The 18,669-nt window shown below is 40.5% G+C and overlaps 1 protein-coding gene across 1 annotated transcript; it reads right to left on the reverse strand.

The window, feature by feature from the left end:
• Positions 1–1,580: 1,580 nt before the first annotated feature.
• LOC132972627 (DNA-binding protein RFX7) lies at positions 1,581–14,665 on the reverse strand. Its single transcript, XM_061035595.1, has 10 exons — positions 14,253–14,665; positions 12,152–12,185; positions 10,579–10,665; positions 10,144–10,181; positions 9,930–10,052; positions 9,723–9,842; positions 8,832–8,913; positions 8,549–8,756; positions 7,826–8,118; positions 1,581–7,739 (listed from the first exon to the last, which is right to left on the reverse strand). The coding sequence occupies exons 1-10, from the start codon at positions 14,378–14,380 to the stop codon at positions 4,386–4,388; spliced, it is 4,467 nt and encodes a 1,488-aa protein (XP_060891578.1). The 5' UTR covers positions 14,381–14,665; the 3' UTR covers positions 1,581–4,385.
• Positions 14,666–18,669: the final 4,004 nt, after the last annotated feature.

Raw genomic sequence — 18,669 nt, forward strand, 5'->3', positions numbered from 1 at the left:
ATGAACACTGAATTATCAGTTACCAATGGCCACTGGAAATAAGGTCATACTGAACAGCATCTGTTTCTACAGCAGAACCTGGTAATTATGAAGAGGTAGGCTATTGATGACTGCAAGTCAGCTGCCTAATGAATTCAAATATTGATCCAGCGACCGTGCCTTTTGACAATGACCCTCCCCTCTCTCAGCCGTCATTCAATGGCAACACAAAAGGGTCCAGCTGTGAGATCAGCAATGCTGTATCAGTGAAACAGCTATCCATGGGTTTAGGTAGTCATCACTTCTGACTGGAGTGTTTGCTTTCCCTTCCAAAAGATAGAATCTAACTCTCATTTTGGACAATATCTATAAATGTGTGTGTAATGATTTTAAGGATTACTGCCGCAAATATGCACTTCTGGGGGGGTGGGGGGGGGGGGGGGGGGGGGGGGGGTGTCAGTGCAATTATGTATTGATTAGAGCCAACTATTGATTTAATCATATAAAGCATTACAGTTGTAATTTAAGGCTCAAAACCCTTGGTTAGATTAATTGCATCACATAATGTGTTAGGCTCACTAGTTTGGAATTTTATATTCTTCTATTTATAAATCAGTTTTCATGAGAAACAATTGCATCTTTAATGCATTAATATATAATGTTCTTTCCAAGAAACAGTCTTAATTGGTCACTGATGCTTTTAAACAAGTGAACTGACATTAAGTGCTTCAGAAAACAGTTACTGACATCATCAGTTTGATTAGAAATAAAAATGTAACATAGGTTTACTTTAAATGTGTTTTACCCTCATAAATGTGTTTTACCCTTATAAACACTAAATTGATTACTTGAGTTGTGAAGGGATGGTAGAATATGCAATCTGATCTATCTAATTGTATCCATAGTTTACCTACTCTGGATATTGATAAGTTGTATAACACAAAACATGTTTCTGTATTAGTCGTGAAATCTGTCGACTCATGTTGCCAAATGTTTTGGTGCGTAGGTGGAGGTTACCTCCGGGCTCCACATGGCTAAAGGTTAGGCTGTTTGGCCTTGATCAATAGGGTTAAGGTCATTAACATGTTATGAATATGAGGAGGCCCTGGGAAAGCAGAGTAGACGAGGAACAAACTGGGCTCTGATTGGCTGGAGCTTGTCACTAGGAGAGGCCACCCCCTACTGACCTTAGGGGTCATTTGAAGAGCCGATGACCTCTAACCTCTAGCCAAGAGGGTGATGGAAAGGTTTCCAGTTTATATAGATTTGTTTGATAAAAAATTAAAAGAGTGTGGTGTTTAACTTAAAGCAAATAACCATCAGTATTGTCATAATGTTTGGAGAAATCAGCATTATTATGTCACAGACTGGGACAGTACAATGTAAACTTTGTTTAGGTCAGTCTGAGTGGAAAAAGACCCAGACCTATTTCCTAAAATGTTGTCATTAACCGGAAATATTTTGAACACCTTATTAATTATAAACAATAAAATAAGACAAATTTAACGATTAATGCTGAAACTAAGAAGTGATGATTTTGAACATGTTTTAATTAGCTGAAAATTACTATAAAACCAAACAAAATTCAAAACCGTGGGACATTCTTTAAAAAAGTTTATTGGCTTTTAAAACCACTTTAAAAATCTCACCAGTGAGTACTTTCCATTGAAAAAAGAAACAATGCGTTTGCAATATTAACAAGCTACTGTACATTAAGCAGTACACCAGACAACACCACAGAGGAGGGTTTTTTTCTACTGATAGAAATGGACAAGATAGTCAACAGAGTTGGTTCTGGGTCAGTCAAAGGTAAAGAATCAGAGTCACTGCTTGATGGAGCTCCTGTACTCATAAAGAGGTGCATTTCCTTCATTCAGATTCAAATATCAGTGCCTTATTGTTAAAGAAAAAAATTAATAAGTTTCTTCACAAATGCATTTTGCAAAAGAAGAATATGTAAAATAAAAAAATAAAAAACAGTCAACATTACATAAGGAACAACATTAACTTAGTAAACAGAACACAACAAAAGTAACGTAACTTGTGAAACTAGCACTGCCAGTCTGGTTAACAGAACCTGCCCAAATCACAGATGACAGTGGTTACCAAGAATACAAAGTACAACAGAAGTAATCACACATGCGTGCGTACAATCATTTATCAACATAATGAGCATGTTGGTTTTAAAAGGTTGCTTATCTTTTTTCCCTCAATGCTTTTTATTCTCATGTATGAGAATGAGTAAGAAATGTGTATCTCACTGAGATTAATGCACATTTTGCTACAAGACAATTAGTCATTTCCTTAATTTCCCTACTCATCTTGTCATAAAAAATATTTTTTTTCATTTTTGTGGGCATCCATCATTACATTTGTCCATAAAGATATGGCAAAGCCATGTGTCGTAAAAATTTAGTGCAATAATGTGAACCTCCAAAGTTTGTTGAAACATGAGTAATTGTTTTTTTTCCAGTGTCTGCTGAAAGGCTTTGAGCACAATGTCTGTCACAGAGATGTTTGCAACCAGCTAACAGTATCACAACTTTTTTTCTCAATATACCATGCTATTGATCCTGCTCAAAGCACACATCACTTCTGCAACTGCAGAGACCTATTATCTTTGAATAGAAAAAACATAAAATAAAATCAGCAAGCGAGACCAGACAGCATTACTTTTACGACACATTGAGCCAGAAATGTAACACACAACATACAGTATCTTGCCGACTATAGATCTGTTAAGCTTTTTTTCTTTTAAATGGCACATACTTAGCTAGAATAATGGCCATAATATAGTGTCTTGATACATCAAATCTCTATGGATCTATCCTATTTACAGATGGAGCTTAAACATGACTTATACAACATTGACAATAGCCAAAAACTCAAGCAAGCATCCTACTGTATTACACAGCCTACCTGGCTAGCAGTGATGGTTTCAACATGCTTTCAGGTCCATTGTTACCTATAAAACATAGGACAGTGACCATTTCACTAATTTACATACTGTACATAAGATTTATGCAACTTAATTGTTTTTGTCAAATGCAATAAAACTCTTTTATATCTCCAAGGCTGCCCGTTTCCCGTTGCTGTTCATGTTAACTAGGAGTGTCTCTATGTGTAGTAATCTCTTATGTTTTAAAACAGAGCATCTTTGGTATGGAAATAAGGCTGGATTCTTAACGAACAACATCATTTTCTCTTGATCTCATGATGACATCAAAACATGAATGTCAGCCTCTGGCCTTCTTAATAACTAAGCCTTCTCCATACTATTGATATTCTTATCCAAGCTGGGAGTATACAGCATGCCAAAAAAAAAATCTCATGACTAAGAGTGTGCCTGTCATGGTTCTCATGAAATGACTATCAAATTCCTCTAAATCCATCACTGTTAAGGGCACACAGTGTAGTCTTGAACCTATACAATACATCTCTATATTGTAACACTGCAAAACAAAAACAATAAGAAATAGTACTGAAAACATCAGAGTAACAGCTGCCTTGATATGATAAAAGGTCTGGATGGTTTCCGAAGATTCTCAACATTTTACTATATACAGTCTCTCTAAAGATGGCGTAAGGCCTTGGACTTTGGGAATAAGGCAGCCAGTTGTTGATTCCTCTCGATGTATAGTCCACAAAGTGGCCTGAATTCCCATCTTGTTCCCACTGATTCATCTACTCCCTTTAAAAGATATTAAACAGTACAAGAATTATAGGCTTTAAGAAAAATTTCACTTTCGGACAATGCTCAGATGTGAATCAGTTTTCCACTGATTTGGTTTATGATAAAGTATAAAGATTATGTCATAAATTCAGCACCCGGCAGCACAAGATGCTACCCTTTTTAATATTCAGATATGGCAGGCAAATGTACTAAAACTATTATGTGCATATACTACCATCCCAGTATTGTCTCCATTTGGTTAAACTTGAACTGCACTCACTAAGATTGGTATACACCGTACATTTTTGGTCTTTTGTGCCAAATTTCCTATCCATTTCATTTGTTCATTAAATATGAATATTGCATTATTGATTGGTTATAATATGGAAGATTATGTTTCTCTTAATGACCCTCCCATACAAACCTTGCTCTTTGCAAGTGCATGCTGCCACCAAGTACTCACACTTTTGAACTTGAAATGTTTACATTTCTAATTGTAGATGAGGGAGAAAAGTGGTTACGTTCTGATCTCCAGGTAACAAATGCAAAAGGAGAGAAGTAGCTCTACGTCAGTAGGAGAGATTTTCTGGTAAGCCTGGCACTTTTAACTGAACGAATGGCAAAGTCCAGACAAATCCCAACAAAGTCTTGTTTAAAAACAGATATACTACATACGCACCAAACAAACAACAAAGAACAGAATCATACACAATAAAAGATAACATTAATAACATTAGCCCAGCATCTCTACTGTAGTAGGCTGGTCTTTGCTTTCTAGCCAGTCAAAACCAGAGTTCACAGTATCACTGCATATCTGCTGAAAAAGCGGGTCATTCTTTAGTTCTTCCAGTGTTGAGTCTTCATATTGTTCCTGCTGCTGATTGGGGTCAAAGAGCAGGTTGGTGTCCAATGTGTTAAGGTCAGTGATGCTACTGGACAGATCTGAGGTCAGTCTGATGTCGTTTGAGAAGTCCGACGCCACAGCGTTGAGCTCTGAAGCTACCTGACCCACCAACTGGGAACTGGGGTTGAGGCTGTCATCCCCCAACAAGTCCTTGACAGTGTTGTTGAAATCCAGCTGTTGTTGCTCATCCTCCACCTCCTGCTGCTGTGTGCTCTGGAGAAGGAGCTGTGGTTGTGTCTGCACGGGATTCTCCTGGAGCTGCTGCTGCTGCTGCTGCTGCTGCTGCTGCTGCTGCTGCTGGTCTTGCTCACCAGGACCTGCTTGTGCTTGGCTATCCCCAGAGGAGAAACTCACCTGTTCTCCACTCCCAGTGGTGAGGTAGCCATGCTGCTGGAGCTCGAAGGCAGCAGGGCTGGAGCTGACAGGAGCTAACTGAGTCTGGTGAGCAGATCCTCCTGCGAAGCCTGGAGTGGTCTCCAGGATCTGTGTGAGATTCATTCGGGCCGTATAGTTAGACGGGAGGTTGTTTATGCCCAGGCCACGTACAGAATCATCCCCATCACTTTCCATCTTGCTGAGGAGTACATTTGTGATTTTGGCGGTACTCTGACCCTGCACAGGCAGCATCTCGCTCTGCATCATGATGTTCAGAGGTACAGACTGGCTACGCTGCACCATGCTGTGGACAGAGCTGACTGTCTGGCTGTTGGAGAGGATGCTAAGCACCTCAGAGGTGATGGGGGAGTTAAAAGGCGAGACCACCGTTCGAGCGTTGGGGGTGGATGCGGTGTTTGCGGTGGTGGTGATGGGAGGCCCCGTGTTGCCACTGAAGTTTCTCTGGCGCACAGCAGGGCTAACACTCCGGCAACGGAAAGTACTGGATGCAGATGAGGTTGATGCCTTGTTGTCTAAAGGGGCAGGCACAGCAAAACTCTCCTGTTTTGTGGGAGTCGTTACCCCGGTAACCATTTGTTGTTGTTGCTGCACCGGGGAAATGGGGGTCAAACGGCCAAAGTGAGCAACATCTTGTCTTGTCTGAGCTTGAAAGGACTGACCTGGGATTGCAAAGGCATGTGGTTTACGAAATTGGTCATCTACCAGGTCTTGGTAGCTGGGAAGAATGCCTATACTGTGGTTTGACAAAGGACCTGTAGAGGTGCTGTTGTAGCGGTTGTTGATCCATTCCAATTTGGCCTTGTCAGGGTGCGTCGCCATTGGCCTCTGCATGGGCTTAACCGGGCTGCTGGAGACGATACTGGCGTCGTGATAACCTGTAATGCTTGAGTTGATGGGAGTGAATGCAAAAGGGTTCCTGCACTCCACTGGGCTCGGGGGGACGCTGCTGCTGCAGTTGGACAGAGGTGTGCTGATGGGAGTATGGCGACCCATGGCTCCGTCCACGGGGGTGATGGGAGCCATGCGGGAGCAGGGGCTCTCTCGCGTCAGGCTGTGTCCGAGCGTCATTTCAGAAGTGGGGGTCGGTGTTGGGGTAGGAGTCGGTGTTGGAGTGGGAGTTTGGACAGGAGTGGTACTACTGTGGGCAGAGTGGTAGAAGGCAGTACTGGCCTGGTGAGCATTTAGGAGAGAGCCTTGATTGCCAGCCGACTGGCCTTGTAAAGAGACTTCAACACAACTACCAAACAGACCCTTCAGCTTCATCTGCTCCTCCATTTGGACCAGCTCCTCCACAATGCTGTCCTGGGTCATGTCGTCATCATTGAACGGGAAGTAGTCCATGTTAGGCTGAGAACCTGCAAAGTCAACCATCTCCTGCGTTAGGGAGAGCTGGCCAGAAGACTCGGAGGCCTGAGCAATAATGGAAAGTTGGTCGGCGGGGGCTTGTTTGTGTTCTGCTGGTATCTGCTGAGCAAACGCCTGCTTCCGAAGCTCGTCAAGTTGTCCCTCCTCCCACATTGTGCTCTTTAAGTCGCTCATCACAGAGGCTGCGTGTGCTCCTGAGTTGGTTGGTATGGCATGAGTGTCCCCGGTGATCTGCTGTAGCAACACTTGATCAGATGTGTTGCTTCCAGCCGCTCCAGTGCTGATATTAGTGCTAAGAGAATGGTCTTCATGCTTCACCAAGGCTTGCGGTTTGACAACAGTATGGGAGCCCTCGGTGTGTATGATGGGTGAGTCGGAAAGTGCAAGGATCTGTGTTGGCCCTATGGTGGTGTGTTTCACAGTCACTTTGCAGGGGGCACTCTCTGGTCGGGCAAGGGTTCCCGGTCTAGGGAGCCTCTTCACTGCAGCACTGACTCCAGGCTTGGGATTGTCAACTACAGCCAGTGGCTGCTGGGAGATAAACACCCTCTTCACAGGAATTACATGGGTATCCCCACTTGGGCCTGTGCGCTTCCTGGGGCTCTTTGCATCTGTGCAAGGATCTTTCGATGTCGGGGTAACAGCAGAGGAGCCATTGGATGAAGTGTTGCCATTGGAGTTCTGATTATCAACAGTCAAGTACAAAGTACTGTCATGGCAGTTACTGTTATTGCTGTCCTGAGTCCCAGCTACAGCTACTGAGATGGGAGGGGAAGTGGGGTCACGTTTTATCCTTGCCCCCTTGTCCGGTACTGGAGAACACTTCACCAGGAAGCTTGGCTCACTGGCAGCTCTGAACTTAGCTACCTCTTTGGCCCCTACAGTAGTTTTCTCTGTGCCGTGGGTGGGCTTGTTGTCGCTTACAGATTCATGCACCACTTTGGTGTCCGTGGAGAAGGTAGGGGTCGAGACTAGGGCACAGGTTCTGATCGCGGGTGATAAGCTCCCACCGTGCAGATGCTGGGAATCATCCATAGCAGCTATGGTGCTAATACCTGCAGAGGTGGGGCGAACTGTCGTACTGCTGCTGCTGGGAGCCAAAGCAATGGCCGTCATCTTCACCACGTTGACTGAGCTGACGTGGGGATTGGGCATCACAGTTTTGATGGGGCTGTTGGTGATGAGCAAGGTGGGGGGTGAGCGCAGTGTGATGGCACTGGTGGCAGAGGGCTTGGGCAGGATTTGGGCATACCTTGTACCGTGTCGGGCGAGACGGTCACCCACAGGACTGGCTGAGATGTTCTGGGGAGTTTTGGGTGACTGTTTAAGAGACTGAGTCACCACTTGGAAGTTGACAGGCAACACCTTCCCCTCTGTCCCTACAGGGCTTGGCGAGGTCATTAACTGCCTGCTCCTCTGTACCTGGGAGGGCAAGGGTTAGATTAATTAAATCACATTTATTAATTCCATAACTTAGCATATCCATTGGAAATAATCAAGCCACATACCGTGACTGGGCTTGGAACAGCTGCTACTACAATGCCGATGGTGGGCTGAGGGGAGAGCAGAGCAGGGCTGCCACAGGGAATGGTCGGTCCAGGGGTACTGGTCTCGGTCCTCTTGACCTGGGCCTCGCTGGGAAGGGGCGAGTGGAGTTTCTGCTCCTGCTGCTTCTTCTGAATCTTGCGCTGCAGTTGCTGCTTTGCATCAACAGAAGGAGAGGGCAGGGTCTTCACTGGCTGGAAAGAGTTTGCCTCAGCTGTGGGCACAAACGCAGAGGCTGGCGTTGGCGTCTTCATTCCTTTTAAGAGACAATAAGAAGATGATGATTAGCCAGGATACAACAAGGGCAAAGTATCTCTAACTATGTGAGGCCAGCAGGGCAAGTTTTGACTTACAGTACAAAATATCTCAAAATTATAAAACGGTTAATATGAAAACACTAATCGATAAATAAAATAATTACTTGTTAATATAATTTGTTTTGTCACTATTTACTTATATTTAAATAGAAACTTTTACTGCTGTATAAAATGGGATTAACTTTAAGCCATAGTTTGTTGATTTGATTGTTTAATGGCTGTTATTATGTGAAGTGAATAGAGAACGCCAACTTTATGTATTACTCCTCCAATAACACATCAAACATAGCAGGCATGTAAATTTCCCAAACACACACAAAACAGTCATTGGTAATATGACCACAGCAGCAGATCAGAGGAGATCTTTACCTGTGGGTGTTCCCGTCATAACAGTGAGTGCAGCCATGGACTTGGTACCAATGTAGTGGCTATTGAGCAGGAAGCGGGCTAGATCCTCCACGTGGTCAAACTGACGACTCAGTACTTTCTGGGCCCACTCACAAACCAATCCACAGGCTGCAGATCTCATCTCATCCTCGGCGCTCGGGGACTGGCCTGACGGCTCCATCAGTTCACACTGCGGTCAGACAGAGGGTGGATGAGCATCTTTGTGTTTTTAAAGAGTAGATGAAAGAGTTGATGTTTATCTTACCCCATCTCCAGATTTCTGCAGGTCCAGGTTGGGAAGGGACGGCATGTGAACAAAAGCTTTCTTCCTTAACCCGCTATAACAGTATGTGAGAAGGAGTTAAGGAGTCCAAAACGATAGAAATGTACACAATATGCGCTCCTATGTTTGGGCTGGACTAAATCCTTGCAATGTGTCTATAAGATTCTTCCGATCCTCCTCAAGACCCAAGGAAGACAATAACTTCCTAAAATATGTCAATTAGAAATAATTTTTCAGATGAATCACATCCTAAACATCCTAATTTAAAGTGCCAAAAAAGTCAGACCAAACTGTGCTGTCCTCTTTTTTCAGATAAAGTTCAAATCTGAAATGTACCTTGTTAAAAATGTCCATCAACTAATTTGCATTCATCTGCTAGTTATGGTTAATGGTGAGTAGACTTCACATTCCCACACTGATGGCAGAAGCTGCTATGTCAAGTGTCCACCAGTATTAACTAATCCATTCATACACACGCCGCCAACAAAGCAGCAGGAGCAACCCGCGATTAAGGACACAACTTCATGTGGCTACGGGAGCTGGGGATTGAACCCTCCAACCTTTCAGTTGAGAGATGACCGGCTCTATCACTGATCCACAGCCGCTCAGTGGTAGAGTGATTACATTCCAAGAATACAAACCAAAAAGAGCAAATCACAAATTAAGAACTGGAGAGTATAGAAGTGCCATTGATTTATGCTGAGAGTATATTATGGTTATTTCTTAAACTTAAAATCTCTCATTGCAAGAAGAAATAGATCATCTGTATCTTTTATTCTTGGCTCCAGAATGAATAAGGACCGAGTAAGGTGAAGCTCAGACTATTAATCGCATGGGAAGAGTGTAATTTATGGTTCCATAAGAATTGAAGGATATTTGGATTTGCCCCTCATGCCCAGTCGACGTGCCTTCATGTTGGGAAAGACATTCTTCATGATCTTTCCAAAGTCTGCTGCACTCAGTGGATTGTAGCCAAGATTGTCACAATAGCTCCTGCAAGAGAAGAGAAGCCTCATAAGATAATAAAGTACAGTACCCTGATGAAGACACGTAATCCTGTTCTCGACCCCAAACACTTACTTGTATTCATCATACACCTCTTGCTTTGGGAGGGAAGTCTCTGGGTGCTCTTCTAGGTGATTCCGTATCCAGTTGAATGCATACATCTGTTGAGTACGGCTTGACGACATGGAACTCTGATCACTGAAAGCGGTACATGAGACAGATAAATTTGGTGAGGCAGTGTCCTTGACTTGTATGCCTCATTTTCTTGTTAATACAGAAACTTTAATACCATAATCCAGGAGTGGAGGACCCCCTCTCATTCTCAGTCCAAATGGGTAGAATTGGGGGGTTGGGGTGATGAATAGATATGGGGAAACAAATGACACACAGACAGCTAGGTATAGCAAAAATCTACACATATCAGTGGTTTGCTTCATAATGATAATCAATAATACAGCCCAAAAAAAAAGAATGATAATATACCGCATGAAGTAAAGTGAACAGCAGACACCCCCCAAAAATAGAAAAAGCTGAATAAACTTGGAATTTAACTTATTTTACTCCATAGCAGCCAGCCGATAGCGAGACGCATTTTTGACAAGCAATGAGACCACAGTGCCAATAATGTAATGATAGCCATAACAAAGCAGCCGTGTGTGTGAGAGACAAGAATAGGCTTAAGTGCAAAGTGGAAAATTGGAGTCAAGTGTGTGTCTGTGATGTACCTTTTGTCATTGCCACTGCTGGGACCAGAAGGCAACTTCAGGTAGAGGTAGAGTTTTTCGATGTCTGTAAACTTCTCAACATCTTGCTGTAAACGTTCAAGTAACAGAAGGAAAAAGAAGAACATACATGCATCAGATGAGTAAAACGCTAAACTGCGTTTTACATTTCTCACCATGTGGAAGCTATAATTAAAAAAAACCATCAAAGACATGTGGTGACATTCATCTGAAGAGTCACAGTCTTATTTCAGGCCTTACTCTTCGTACCACTGTGGACAAATAGATATGTAAGCAGCACTGAAAATGGAGGCAACTTGGTTCAGAATTTGGCGCTGATTTTAAATTGCAACACTAGTGTGACATCTGCACGCAAACAACCTCCTTTCTATTGATTCCACCTCAACCGTTTTCAATTGGTTTTCTAAGAATGGATTCATCTTACCTCTTCATTTTCTATTTGCCTCTTTGTTGCTACGGTAACCAATGCTTGAATGAATGAGGTGAGAGCTGTCAGCCAATCAGCAGTGAATCAAGACTCTATTTACTACACTCCATTGTTACGATCGCAGGCCGAGTTACCTGTCTGAATCCTCGTCCGCTTGGTTTGATCATTAATTTGTCTTTTTTTTTTTTGTACCATCCCCTTAAATGTTTTTGTGGATTTTCAAACGAGTCCTCTATGCATATCATTAGCATGCTAACTGGTTACCCAGACAACCTCAGATGTTTGATACCATTAACATCATTTGAGTTTCATTTACAGAATCACCTGTCACAGATATAGCAAACCTCTTGTGAAGCCACGCGACATAATGCAAGCACCACCTGCTCATTACAAGTTCCATTTCAAAACAAAAGCTTTTCAAACAGGCACAGCATTTACATCCCAGTATTCAAGGGCATAAATGATATGATCACACTAGTTTAAACTTCTCTCATAATGGTCTTATGCAAACCTCTTTTTTATTTTATTAATGCTATTGTTTTATTAGCAAGAATTGAATCAAATCCTTGGTTTAGGAAATGTGTGTGACAATATGTCGTTTGTTTACTTACTAAAATAAGTTAGATCATAAAGCACAATTAATATATATACACAAAGCTAATATTTACATATAAGCTAGTAAAAAAAAAAAAAAAGTTCATATAAACATGGCAGGGAGACCAAAAAAATCTAATTTGCCTTCACTCAATGAAAATCTGATAGGTCTACTTATTTTTACAGGCCAACATAATGTAGAAAACATTGACTTAATTGGAAAAAAAAAAATTAAATGAAGCGCAAATGTTAACGTTATATTAATTTTTTTTTTTTAAATCTATGGCCGTGATGTAAATAAAAGTTAAACCAATTTTAAAAACATGGTATGGTTTTGTAATTATGTACATAAGAACATATATGTAAAAAAAAACATTCATATTTGTTTCTACCTAAATGATGAGCTGTGATCTATTTCTCATGAGTCACAAACACACAGCTACATGTAAGTGGTGACATACAGTAAGGTTAGGTCACAAATAACACAGACTTTAATACATTCAGAAGTGAAACATTGTGTTGTAGATACTCACCAATATGCTGTCCACTTTTGATTGTACAGATTTGCTAAAAAGGGAAAGAGGGCAGAAAGATGAATAACATGCCTGAAATTAAAATAGTCCTGACACATAAAGGATTGATCTTTTATTTTAACTAAGATGATTTCATTGTTTACCCGTTCTTAGTCTCTGTATAGGGTGAAGTTTGAAATAAAACTAGTTACCAGAATGACTCTTCATTTGAATCAATCTAGGAGATGTTTTGACATTTATATATTGTTTTTTAAGAGATTAAAACAATGGTATTAAAATATTGTTTCATGAGAGGTTGCTACATTAAATCTTGTAAGATGTGATTAAAATCAAGACAATGTTCATTTTTGGCATTTACCTTTAATCAGATAGTATGCTATACAGTGGCTTCTTCACCTTTTTGCACCCTTCTGTGCAGAAGAATTAACGAAAAGTTGAATGATTTTATTTCTAAACAAACATAAATCTCTCTCATAAAGAGTTCACAGCCTTCATTTGGCGCATTCTGAAAGCAACTTTCACAGACGTTGGCGCTTCACTTCTTGGCAGCTCCAGTTTAAATTCAGTAAAAGTTGAATGGGAAGCGTCTGCCACCTTCAGGTTTCTACAACTCCGAGCTAAGCCGAGTCCTTTGGGGACATTTACAGTGTGAACTAATGTGTCCCAGACTACAGGTTTCTCGATTTGTCTTGGTTATATTTACAAATGTACTTATGGCTTCTCACCTGGGATTGTATCACTCAGGACAAAAATGTACACCAGGTGAAAACAGGGCCAACACTTCTAACTAAGCCAATCCAGCCTCCTCTCAGCTGTATGTCTCAGGTTCTTGTTATATGGTACAATATTGCCATAAATCTACATTACTGTTAACAAAAAAAAAAAGAGGTTATCCCGAGAAGGAGCAGGAAGCAGTTCGTTGACCTCCCACAACACTCCCCTTCTCGCCTGGTTAAAAAAGTTTAGCTGAATTTCCAGCATCATATTTGTTGCTTCCATTTTTCACAATGATGGAGTCCACTGTGCTCCAGGGAACATTAAAAGGTCTACATTTTATTTTTATATCCGTTTTCAGCTCTCTGGCTTGACGTTAATGGATCAACTTAGCGATAAGCTTAAAACTGAAGCAGCTCCCTGTGTTTATTTTTTATTTTTTTTTAGATGTGACATGATGAGATATCTTCAGTTTTTTGGGGCATTACTTTGCTCATGTATATCAAATTGATGATAAGGACACAACAAATATTGTAAACACTTAATGTCATGCACACCTGAGCTCATGGGGTTAATAGGGGTTTCAGACAAGCCTTAAGAGACTTCTCCTGGATTATCAAAGCAGGTGTAACAAAGGCAATCTTCTGCAAATAGGGGATGTAATCATTTCAAATTAAGTGATCTTTACATCTAAAAATCATGTTTTCACTTTATCTCTGCTGGCTATTTAGTATTTTTTTTTTTTTTTTTAACAAATCAATGTCATCATGCCTTTATAAAGTGATCAAAAATGGAAGAGCTCTGCAATAAATCCAAAACACTGCAAGTACAACATGTACAAAACAAGAGCAAGTGCAGTGCATTCAAAATGACATAATCGAGCTCTTAAAAAAAAAAAAAAAAAAACATCAACCCCCCCACTGAAAACAATACACTCACAAAACTACACCATTCAAAGATTGGTGTCTTCTTTTTTTTTGTCATTAGCAGCATTAAATCAGTGTGCGTGTGTCTCACTGGAGCTGTCTGCTTTGACACCTGTCATCCTGAGCATCAGCTCCACCGCTGGATTCGGTGTCATCTATCACATGGCCTCCTCTGGCTTGATGCTACTGATTAAAGCTAAGCTTGCTGTGAGTAACCCGACGTTAATAATGTTATTAGTGCGCAAACAGACAGCAGACAGTGAGCTTTACTCGCTGCTGTCATTTTTTTCAGTGAAATATGAATGTCTGGCACGGGAGCACTCGGGTTTATTTCCAGCCGCTTTGTGCAGCACACTCAGCCTCCCTTTACACTCCAGAAGCTAGATACGCTAATTACGAGGCTACGGCTAGCGAAATAGGACAGTGAAGACTGCATCTCCGCTGATCATTGTCATCCTTACCAAATTGAATTCTTTATTTTGAACTGTAACGCGTTCGCCTCGGGCCCCTGGAGTCCTGGCACCAACGCTGGAAGAGAGCCTAATCCCGAGGCAGGCTTCTGACCAGGTTGTTGTTGATCATCAGCCATCACGATGGAGGGGTGGTGGGGGAGCTTTAACAAGTAGGCCTCATCCCCGGCTGTGCACTGCACCGGACCCACCGCTGCTGGAGCGGCTCAGGCAGCTAGGACAGCCCGCTGAATCCGCCACAGAGCATGGCTACAAACGCTGTGATGTGACCCCTCGCGAAACAAACACAAAACTAAACAAACAAAAAATACCTGTGAGTACAAAAGGCATTTCGCAGAGGTCTCTCCGTTGCCGCAAATAGCACGCCTGCAGCAGCCAGCAGCAGCTACAGACGAGCTGCCTGCGTCAAGATACACACAGGTGACACGCAGTAAACCGGAAGTACAGGTGGATTTCAACTTCAAAATAAAAGCGGCACACTCGTCAGCTGCAGAGCGAGTTTTAGAATACAAGGATTTTGTCTTGTGTTTCTTGGTGCATAACATTGGAGAGGTTAGTTAAGAGAAAATGACCCTGCCACTTTTACTGCATGTCATCCTCTTTTTTTTCAATTCCTCATCTTTCAATTGTATCTTCAACTGTCAGTGACCTCTTAAAGCAAAAAATGAAAAAATAATCCTTGAATAAAACACATATATATTTTCAGTATAGGAGACTTAATGAATCTGGATAAAAAATAAAACTTGGTATCAAGAATTACAATCCTTTTACCACAGAACACCAGTTATGTTTTTATTATCTTACCTTTGCGATAGTAACACAAGAAGCTCCAATTTTGATAAAACTTTGATTTACCTTTATCTGACTGCTTAAGCCTTACATGTTTTTATGTAATTTTGTGAACATGTAATGTAGTGATAAAGATAAAGGTACTACTGAGTCCAATCTTTATAACTTTGAGAAAGGCCTACTGTGAAAATATGTGGTGTTATCTTTTACTATATCATTGCAAACTCTGCATTTATGTTTAATCATATAAGTTTAGCATTAACGCTCTTTGGGTATTCACTGTTGGTTGAAAAAGCATTAGCAATAAGTTGATGTATTATTGGATTTTGGCAAATTATGAGGGGCATGTTTTGCTGTGGTTGTTTTAAAACAACCAGATTGATAAATTCAATGATCAGATAAATATCAGAATAATAATTAATGAAGAAAATCAATAGTCCAAGCCCATTTCAAGCCTTAGTCTTTGCCTTTTATTCCAATTGGTCTCATGTGTACACCAATTATGGCAACGATGGACCACCCCATATAAAAAGGGTTTTATTGACTCTCATCACTCTAATAACTGTTCTTAAATGAGATAAACTGGCAAGTTGAAAAAGATGCATTTGTTATTTTTCTGATGTATTCTAGACTTGTTGATGTCATTTTAATGAGAGCTTTAATTTAAATATCCGGACAGATATTGTAGTTTGTCTTTTCTGTAACTTGACGCTGGTTTGTATGCTGTAGTTCCGCTGTCAGCCGATAGGGGCGCTACTGCAGGAAGCTCGTTGATCAGATTGTGACAATGACGGGTAAACAGCCAGGATGATATCACTTCAGCATGAAAACCGGTCATTTGCCAATGTGTGCATTGATCTCCTTCAGCTCCATCATGTTTCTATCGATTAAATTTGTGAACAAACTCTCGGTGATGAAACACCAAACAGAAACATTGTGATTATTCTGTGCTCATCACACAGCTTACTATTTTTTTTTTCCTCCGGCTGCATTTTTAGACACAGCTGGTGAAAAAAACAACCTGAGAGCTTTTGAATTGAATTGCGTCCGTCTGTACAATATGTAGGACTGAATATATCCCTTACTTATGCACGTCAGTAAACCTGCTGCAGATGATACATTGGCTTATAATAACACATGTCAAGCAAATATACCTTGAATTACATTTTCTTTAACCAAAAATAATTAATAATACATCAATCAATATCGCATTAATAAAGCTAAATTTGTGACATTCAGAGAGATGCAGCCACCAGGTTTTAAAAAAAACAAGACTTGAATATTTATTCTTTCAATATGAGTGATTTTATACTGCCATCTGTTGTTGGAAACAGGTAATGTTACTCCACTGCTCCACTGACAACATGCTTATGAAACATAATGAAGTATAGTAATAAATAGAAACACATGGGTAAAGCATGTATGTTCTGAGTGAACAAATAAACAGTAACTTTAATCACCTTCAGGATAAGAATAACACAAGAAAAAGAAAAACATGTTGCTAAGTGGTTTCAGCTCATTTGCCGGACTTGGAAGTTTCTCCGCTCTAGTTTTGTTTGTGTATTTGCTTATTTAATGTCCCCTGGCCCAGTATTTGAATGATTTGTTTGTTTGTCCTTTGCACGCACAGATCCTTTTTTTCAGTGCACAGAAGTCTAAAATTAAACAAGATCAGCAAAACTCAATTATATACAATCCTAAAAACAGAAGACGACAGATAGACTTCTTTATTTTAATGTTATGTAGCTGAGTCTGTTGACATCATAGTATTTAGGGGAAAACATTTTGTAACACCCTACAATCACAAACTTGTTGATGTCAACTAGCCACCTCATGCTTAGTCTGATGTTTTTATTTTACCTCCTTTTTGATTTGATGCTGTCTGACTTTTAACCCAAGCATCTGCAAAATATAGATTTTTATGGTCAATATAAATACTTCATTTATAACGGATGAAAAACTTCTCCTGTTTACAAATTCATCAATATAATGGCTGAATGGGCCTGTGTGCTTAAAGTTGCAAAAAATAAATCTGGGTTTCAGTGTCTACGGTACATAATATTATTAATGAAATTACTGATCTGAAGAAATATCACAAGAGACAAAGCCAAAATCCAGTACTTCTTCAGGCCCTCAGACTGCCCTGCATTAAAAACAGACACAATTCTTTTTTGGGACATCACTGCATGGGCTCAGGATCACTTCCAGAAGCCAGTGTCTGAGAACACAGTTTGTTCATCCACTAATACGAGTTAAAACTCTACCATGCAAAGAGGAACCAGAATAGAAACCAGACTGTCCTGAGATCTGACGAGACAAAATTTGAAATTTTGTTTTTTCCATATCATGGACTCCTCCTCCTGACTCAAGAGGAGAGGGAGGGACCATCTGGCTTGTTATCAGCACACATGTATAAATCCAGTGTTTGTGATTGTATGAGGGTACATTAGTGCACATGGCAGGGGTAACCTGCTATTTTTAATTAAATATGAGGTTTCCATGTTTTGACAATCCTCACCTTCTGTTTTTTATTTACATTTTACACAACGTCAGAACTTTCTCAAACAGGGGTTATATATCTTTAACATAGATTTAGTGAATTGGGGTTGCCGGCCCCCCTTCGAATCAACCTTTGGCTCCTTTCCCACTCTCTCTCTCTCCCTGGTTTCTGACTCTATACACTGTCCTATATCTTAAATACAGTAATAGAAAATGTCCAAAAATAACATCTTTCATATTTCAAATGTCAGTATTGTTATTAGTTTATTTATTTTTCTTTTTGTATGACTTCTTAAGTATATGGGTATCATCATCTTCATAAGAATTAACATATTTTTTGATTAAACATTAGGTTTCTTGCCTTTATTCAATAGGACAGCTGATTAGAAACAGACAGTATGGGGAGGAGAGCGTGTTCACCCAGAGTTTAACCAAAAGGAAGCATAAATAAGGTAAATAGAATTTGTCCCAGCACAGACCCTTGTGGAACTTTCAACAATCTTTGTCACACAAACAGGATTCATCATCAATGTGTATGAAGTGCAATCTGACAAATTAGATTTAAAGCAGCTTATTTAGTTCCTCTAATGCCGATTAAGTGTTCCAGTCTCTTTAACAGGATGTGATGGTCAATTGTTTTAAATTTCAGCTACGATGACTCGTCTGCATTAATCCTTCCTGTAACTGTAAACAGATACACAGAGTTAAGGTGCTGTAGCATAGACTCTGCAGTACAGAGCAACACCCATTATCCTGATGTTGTTTTTTTTTTTTTTGAAAGGCTGAGGTGTTCTTTTAGATTTTAGGAACTGTTTCCAAACTTAAAAAAAAAAATAGCTAAAGTATACTATTGTTGTGATTGCATTTCCAGCAAGTATTTCCTTAGATCTTTGCTTCAACATTTAGATATTCATGACAATTTCTCCTCTTTTCCATAACGTGTCACACACATCTGTCAACCCTTGTCACTTGCTGGCTTGTTAACAACACCTGAGGTGTGGAACAGTGACACTTCATCTAAATCTCAAGAAAATGTTGTTTCCTTGTTAGTCATTGTTTTCTCACTCTATTTTTGACCTTCGGTTGCTGGCTATTCTGGACTGATTTATTTTACTGTCAA

The sequence above is a fragment of the Labrus mixtus genome, chromosome 4, assembly GCF_963584025.1.
Source record: "Labrus mixtus chromosome 4, fLabMix1.1, whole genome shotgun sequence".
NCBI classification, from domain to species: Eukaryota; Metazoa; Chordata; class Actinopteri; order Labriformes; family Labridae; genus Labrus; species Labrus mixtus.